The 7,705-nt window shown below is 39.4% G+C and overlaps 1 protein-coding gene across 1 annotated transcript; it reads right to left on the bottom strand.

Annotated features, from left to right (window-relative positions):
• Positions 1–625: 625 nt before the first annotated feature.
• On the bottom strand, positions 626–2,799 carry LOC104916602 (DDB1- and CUL4-associated factor 12-like). The gene is made up of 3 exons (XM_010727628.3): positions 2,586–2,799; positions 1,498–1,563; positions 626–853 (listed from the first exon to the last, which is right to left on the bottom strand). Exons 1-3 carry the CDS (start codon positions 2,760–2,762, stop codon positions 641–643), a joined length of 456 nt encoding a protein of 151 aa, XP_010725930.1. The 5' UTR covers positions 2,763–2,799; the 3' UTR covers positions 626–640.
• Between the last annotated feature and the right edge of the window lie 4,906 nt (positions 2,800–7,705).

A 7,705-nucleotide genomic window follows, 5' to 3' on the forward strand; every position in this document is an offset into this window, starting at 1 on the left:
CCTTTGAACTCCACTGTCTCCACCCATCAAGTTCTGTTTTTCCCCTCAAGGCCCACAGGATCTGGCAAGTCCCCGGTTAGGGAAACTAAGTATTTATTCTCCTGATACCTACTATAACTGTAGCTCAGTTTGTTTAGAATTAGCCTTCAACAACATTGCTTTTTGGCAGTGACTACTTGTGAGCAAATATTTTCAAGGATGAAATACAGGAAGAATAAAATTTCATTAAAAAAAGCTGATGAACACTTTGAGAACTCATTAAGAATCGCACTCATTTCCACTGAACCAGACAGATGCACTAGCTCCACAAAAACAAGATCAAATATCCCACTAGTTGTATGTTTTTGTTGTTCTTTTTATGCTTTAATTAGAAGATATTTTAAAATAACTTTTGCTACTTCCATACATTAACTATATTGTATCTTAAATGCAGCCCAAGGCTCCCTCAGTATGGTCCCTGGACTCACATGGTTTAGCTGATCATAAGAGATCATTTGATTTCAGAGCTTGGTTTTCCTCAAAGAGGAAAGAAAATTTTAAACAAACAGGGTTTTTATGTGAGCTGTTTAAAAAACAAAAACAACAACAACAACAACAACAAACAACAAACAAGTACTTATCTTACTGCAGACTTAAGTTGCTACTTTCTGCAAGCAAAAAGTTCAAAGCATCCTTTGAGAAGTTTCTTACCACTGCCTCGTTCTTTGGAGCAGACAGATTTAACGTTGTGAGAAGGCTGCCTCGGATCCAGGAAGGAGACATGTGCCTGTGATCCTACTGCATACACTGACCACTCCTGACCATAAGCCAAACACACATTCTCTCTGCAGTATGGCAATTTTGTGGACAGTAACTGGAAACAAAGAAGAAAAAAGTCAATCCATTACATTAAAAGAGCAAGAAATTTTAAAAAATAAATCTGTAAGCTATGTTCAAGGAAGCAGCAGCACAAGAACTGCAATTAAACAGAATTTAAGAGAAAAGCAACAACCTGACTCACATGAAAGAGACAGGACACCTTACTTGAAGCAATCTAAGATGCTGAAGGCTGGGCTTCAGAATTTTGTAAAGAACAAGGGATATTTTAGCAAATTGTTCTGCATTTTTCTCTGCTGTTGTTATTGCTTCAGCAGATAAACAGATGCACCTGCTCCCTGCTGAAAAGGCTCACCTTATATACAAACAGAGATAGATCTTATTTTAATCTATAGTCACACTTCAGCATGTTTAACTTCCTTTACAAACATTGGTAAATAAGTGCTCACTCTCTGTGCAATAACTCACTCAATTCATGCAGAATCAGCAGAAGGCTAAGAGCAGTGCGTTCATCTCCTGAAGCTTTATTCATTTTCAAGAGGGGTACATTTTATTTTACAGAAAGCTTTTAACTATTTTACACACACTACTTTCCTCAAGCATTTAAAGCAGATGAAAAACAGCAAACAGCAGTAACTGGTAGACAATTTTCAAAACGTAACACTAAAACAGAAAAGGTACCTTTGACAGCGTGTGCTCCGCTTTCCAAAGATGAAAGTACCCATCAAGGGACACAGCTCCCAGCTCCTATTAAATAAACAAGCAGAGTTAATTTCTGTGTTATAAAAGCCTTTAAAAACATCACACACTGCTGGGCATGATGTATATTCACCTGTAATCCTGTACATGCTTTTACCAAAAAAAAATTTTTCACTTCATATTGAACTTGACTGAACACAAAGTACAAAGGTGCTAGGTGGAATAAGAACTATTAAAACTATCAAAAATAACTTTGGATTAGATCTTGTTGGACGAACATGCAAATTATTAGACAGTATAAACTGGAGTTGGCACCTAGCAGCTTCCACACTGATTCTGACTCTGGCACTACTCTACTTAAAAAAGCTGTACGAAGTCTCCATCACAGAGGAGTGATTAGCATGATGAAAATGCCAATAGAAGCACTGTCTTTCTTAAAGCATGCTCTTCTTGACTTCAGATTTCTGTTATTTGAGGGCAGAAATAAAAGAAGGAAGAGCTGCTACTCCTACTTGCTCCAGTAAAATTCATCTCTAGTATTAATAAAAGGTCAGCACTGGGGAGGTTAACATTTACTGTTTGACAAATGCCAGTAACACCAAAGCAAACACTGGTGCCTGTCCTTTGTGTCAATCACCTCGCTTGATGAACAATTCAGTAACAATTCAGACATCAAATCAGGAACTATCTGACTATTAGCTGGTCTTCATGAAAGGTGAAGGAAAGCAACATGAGCACTCAAGACTAGTTACAACAGTAGGTTTGGTACTTCTGTTTCTTGAAGGTGCTCCCCCTTACCCTTCTTTAGGGTACAAATCAAAAGTCAGACTCACAGTAAACTGTTCCTTCTCAAGAAGCACACAAGTCTTTTCACTTGGGGGGCGGAAGGAGGGGGGAAGCAAAAGCAGACAAAGCAGATGAAAATAACCATCTCATATGGGAAAGACAAAAGGATCATTATACTGCCTCTCCAACACAGATGGATTCAGAACACTTGATTTAGATTACTTTTTTTCTAGTACATCTGGACAATTTTAGACATTTTCAACCATCCTGAGTATCTTACTGACCTTGTTTTTATTGTTGAAAGCCAGCGCTCGAACTTTGCAGTTGTCAGGATTGGTGTTCTCTTTAGGGATATCCTTCAGAGCTCTGTGTGTTATGTGGGCATAGACAGGAACTTGAGACAAGTTGTGCCTAGCATCACTTCTGGACAGCACATCCTCTGTGACTTCCCAGAGACCCATTGAACCATCTCGAGAACCTGAATAAATAGTAACAGCATTTCATATATATGAAACCATACATATACACACACACATAAAGTTCCCCTTATGAAATACAAACTAATAAACAACACAGTCCAAAAGTTGGAAAAAAATCTACTGCTATTAGTTTAACTCAACTGAACACATTGTTGGGTGTCATTAATTAGGATTGATAACATGATCTTCCTGAGCTATGAAGTTATAATATTGTGACTTCATTGAAGTTTTTTTTTTCCCTATACTTTTTTCTAAGTATTGAATCTATTTTCAAGTAGATCAGGATGCATTAAAAAAAACAACAAAAAAAAAACTTGTACAACCACCACTAGTGATTCACAAGTGAGATAAATTCTGACATGACTGAACAGTCAACACATTTAGCTCAGCTTAGCAAGGCTAAGTCTGCTAATCTAATACAAAAAGCCTCCAAGAAAATGTAGTTATGTCTATGTCAATTTTGGATCATTTGATTTCTCTCACTGCACAAGTATGCCAATGCAAGCAAATGCATACTTGTGAACTAAAAAGAAACAGCCATTTTAAGTAACAATTTTACTGTAAAACAGATTTGATCCAAACTTTGCTTAAACCTGTACAATGTCGTCTTCAAAGAACATAAGAAACTTAAGCTGAACAAGCAAGAAGTTGTATTTTTCTAAGGAATCTGGAGATGTTAAGCCAAAATATGAATAAAAAAATAGGTGACAAAAGCTGAGCCTCTTTGGTTCATAGATCAATGAAGATCTAATCCAAGGTTTATGCCCTTCTCTTCTGACATTTATATAATTACGTTTCAGTCAGCCCTGACACATTTGACTCGAAATTCAGTTTCTTCCCTACACCATTTGAAAACCACTTCCCTTCTCTCACAAGGAAAGCCGAAGTTACATTTCCATGCTTTGAAGATGCTAGAAAAGACTGAACATCTTCATCAGCCTGTTAAGTTTATAGATTTAAAAATATATAAATTCTTATGGTAAACTCATAAGAAGCAAGCTACAAACACAAGTAAATAAACCATCTTCCTGCAGTAGTGTGTACCAATACATCTTGTTGCAATACTGTATAGACGTCTTTGCCCCGTAGCAGATGAATTCACTGTATTTGTTACTATCAGCCACTAGACAGACAGAAAAAAGAACTTCCAATGGCATAGCACAGGAGCAGGTAGCAAGTGACAAAACATCCTGTCACTCAACTTACATGCTGATGGTTTCTAATAGCACCTAATCTTGTTACAGAGACTGAATGCCCAGGAGTAGAATTTCCAAATATCTTGACTCACTTGAGGAGGAAGCAGTGCATTTTAGTAGCCCTAACAGCCATAAAAAGACAGTGTACGTTGTTTAACTGGTTAGCCCTGAAGCCAAGAAGAGTATTATTTGTTAGCCTAGGCTCATCCTGAGAATTATTCACCTCATTTTGAAACCTTTGGCATGGAAATCTTTGTCCAGTCAGTACAGCAACGGAGACATTCTCTCTCAATCATGGCTGCTTAAAGTTAAGTATAAAATTAAAATTCTTACGGAGTGCTGATATAAACTGCTACATGTTTTAGAAGCAAACCCTGGTCTTGCTCTTACTGAAACTAAGTAGTAAGACTAATCAAGCCCATGGCCCAGTTTGCTCTCTTTAACAGTTCTGACAGTGGTGAGATGATGTACTGTCAAAGCTCTAACCTCAGGCTAGAAGAAAACAGTATTTTATGTCAGAGGAACAACTGCTCATCCCTTCCTTTCTATGTCATCTGACCTACCCCAAGAAACATAAGAAGAGTTTTGAAACAAGAGTTCTTTATTTAGTTTCTCAGTTCAAATAAATATATTTGCTAATTCCTAAACATCTGGAGCTTAAATATTCCTGGTTAATTGTTTCAGATAAAAGTATTACTTTAATCTTGCTGACTGAAGTGCCAGAGGTTAGTTGTCTTTGTTTCCTCCCTGTGTGATTGGTGAAGTTCTCAAGAATTCAGTTTAGCATTCAGACCTGCTTCTTTGCTTTTGACATGTTTTCCCTTGGTGTCTCTCATCTGGAGGCTAGAACTGATATCCTGCTAGAAGTTTCATACAAGAGTGAACATGACATTTTTTTACTCACACCTCCACTCAACAGTAACGATGCTATTTCACATGCTGTGCCCCAATGTGATCTTATCTCACTACTGAAAAACCATAATAATCTCTGTTGTTTTCTTCAGTCTTAGTAGCAGACTTAAAATTATTTTTGTAATACAGACTTTTAAATCAGCACCATATAAAGATTGACGTTAATAAATTAAAAATCAAATTCCCAGGTCTAGCTTTTTTTTCCCCTCTATAAAAGAAAATCCTATCCCAATTAACAATTAATGTTAATTTGATTTTCATATGGGACAGTCACAATATTCTATCATCTCAGTTTGACAACCATGTGAAGCATTATATCCTGACAGCACAGAAAGACAGTAAACTACCATATAAATGCACTGGAATATTGGTACTGTTGCCTTTACACAAGTAATTCTTTATGAAATTATGCTCATTATCCAACAAGTTTCTAAGAAATCACTAACTGATCTTTTCCATTATTGGTTTCTATATTAGCTGCAGGCATGTGGCACGTACCATCTGCTGGAAAAGTAGCATGGCGAGCTGTAGACAACCCAAAAGGCTCCTGAAATGCATTGAAGACAACTTCCTAGACCTGTTGCTCACCAATGTAAATGAAATGACTGGTGACATCAGGATTGGAGGCTGTCTGGGCTGTAGTGACCATGCTATGGTTGAATTCTTGCTCCAGAGGGATATGAGACAGGCAAAGAGTAAAGTTAGGATGCTAAATTTTAAGAAAGCTAAATTCCAGCTCTTCAGGGAGTTTGTCAACAGAACACCCTGGGAAACTGTCCTCATGGGTAAAGGTACAGAGCAGGGCTGGTGAATCCTTAAGGAAGCTCTCCTTAGCATGCAAGAGCTGTCCATCCCCATTTGTAGCAAGTCAGAAAAAGAAGGCAAGAATAAAGTGTGTTTCAATCAGAACCTACTGATCAAACTGAAGAGCAAGAAGAAAATGCACATGCAATGGAAACAGGGACAAGTACTGTGGGAAGAGAATAAGGAAGCTGCTAGGCTGTGTAGAGATAGGGTCAGGAAAGCCAAGGCTCAGCTTGAACTGAACATGGCTAGGGATGCCAAAAAGAACAAGAAAGGCTACTGCAGATACCTCAATCAGAAAAGGAAAGTCCAGGAGGGCAAAACCCCCCAGGGAGCGACACAGGCAAGCAGGTTACAACGAACAAGGAGGTATTTTGTTTGGTTTGGTAGGCAGTTATTGGGCAAGCAACGTCCCTCCCACTGTAAGCAGAGATCAGGTTCATGACCAACTGAGGAACTTGAACATCCACAAGCCTACGGATCCCAATGAGATGCATCCCAGAGTCTTCAGGGAATTGGCTAATGTAGTTACCTGGCCACTCTCAATGATATTTGAAAAGTTGTGGCAATCAGGTGAAGTCCCTGGTGACTGGAAAAATGGCAACACCACATCCATTTTTAAATAGGGTAAAAAGGATGACACCAGTATCTACTGCCCTGTCTGTCTCACCTCTGTGCTGGAAAAGATCATGGAGCAGATCCTCCCGAAAGCTATGCTAAGGCACATGGATGACAGGGAAAAGATACTGGAGGACCAGCACGGATTTGATGGGTAGACTGTTCAATGAATGAAGAAGCGGCTGCAGGATTGAGTCCAGAGAGTGGTGGTCAATGGCTGTATGGGGCTGCTGAATCACGGCCTGAACCTTTGATTGATCACTTGAGGCGAGCAATGAGTCAGCCATGGGAGCCTGGCTCCACCTCTCCTAGACCCATTTAAGAGCTGACTGCCAGTGGGGAAGGATCTCTCTCTGGAGATCCTCTCCATCAGGAGTTCATCTCGTGAGCCCAGGACAGGGTGAGTAACTTTTTCTTATTTCTCCAATATAAATTATATTAACCAAGCTCCTGGATATATATCTATACCATCTGTATAACCATTGATTAAACACCATCTGTATATCCACTGATTAAACAATTGGTGAGCCAGGCAGGCCAAATCCACTTTACATCATGTCTCTCTTATGGAATTTCTGTAAATGGGTCAAGGGGGAGAACACCATTCCCCTTGATAAAATGATCCCCGGGCAGATCCTAGGGTTTCTGGGATCTCCTTATTATCAACTGGCAACTATAATTGAGAAATGGGGTCCCCTGCGTACTTTGGGGAATATTTCCCCAGTACGCTTAACAGAATACTTTCAGGGACTGGACAAAGATGTCTTAACTACGAAAGAAAGGCAATTAGCTGCATCCACAGTGGCATGGCCACTGTTGAATACTTTAAATCAAACAGAGACAAGATCAGATAATTTAGAAAATGAAAATCAGCTACTAAAAGCTCAGACTGACAAACTGGAGCAAGAACTTAATGTATTGACAGGAAAAAAAACAATTTTACAGTCTCTAGGTCAGGTCCGTACTATTTCAATAGATGATAGTCATACCTCTGAAGTGGCGGACCTGGTTCAAGAGGAAAACAGGAGTTCCAAATCAGACCCAGAGGTTCCAGTTATGGCGGATCCCCTGGAATTCCATCCTATTATAACTCAAAAAAAACTAAAAAGGTGCAAGATAGACCAGCAGGGGTGGCCCCTGACCAATGGCCCCCTGCCAAAACGCATTTGCATGTGACAGCCAGACCATACACTCCTACTGAATTAACGGACCTGGTGCAGCGATTTCGGCAGAGGCCGAGAGAGAGTATACCTGCATGGCTGCTCAGGTTATGGGATTCAGGAGTAGAAAGTGTTATGGTTAATGGGCCGGAAATGGCAAAGCTGGCCACCATAACATTACATCCTGCTGTCAGGCAGAGACTATACGCTGCCATCCAGTATAGCAATGAGAACC

Source organism: Meleagris gallopavo, unplaced genomic scaffold, assembly GCF_000146605.3.
Source record: "Meleagris gallopavo isolate NT-WF06-2002-E0010 breed Aviagen turkey brand Nicholas breeding stock unplaced genomic scaffold, Turkey_5.1 ChrUn_random_7180001924205, whole genome shotgun sequence".
In the NCBI taxonomy this organism is placed as follows: domain Eukaryota; kingdom Metazoa; phylum Chordata; class Aves; order Galliformes; family Phasianidae; genus Meleagris; species Meleagris gallopavo.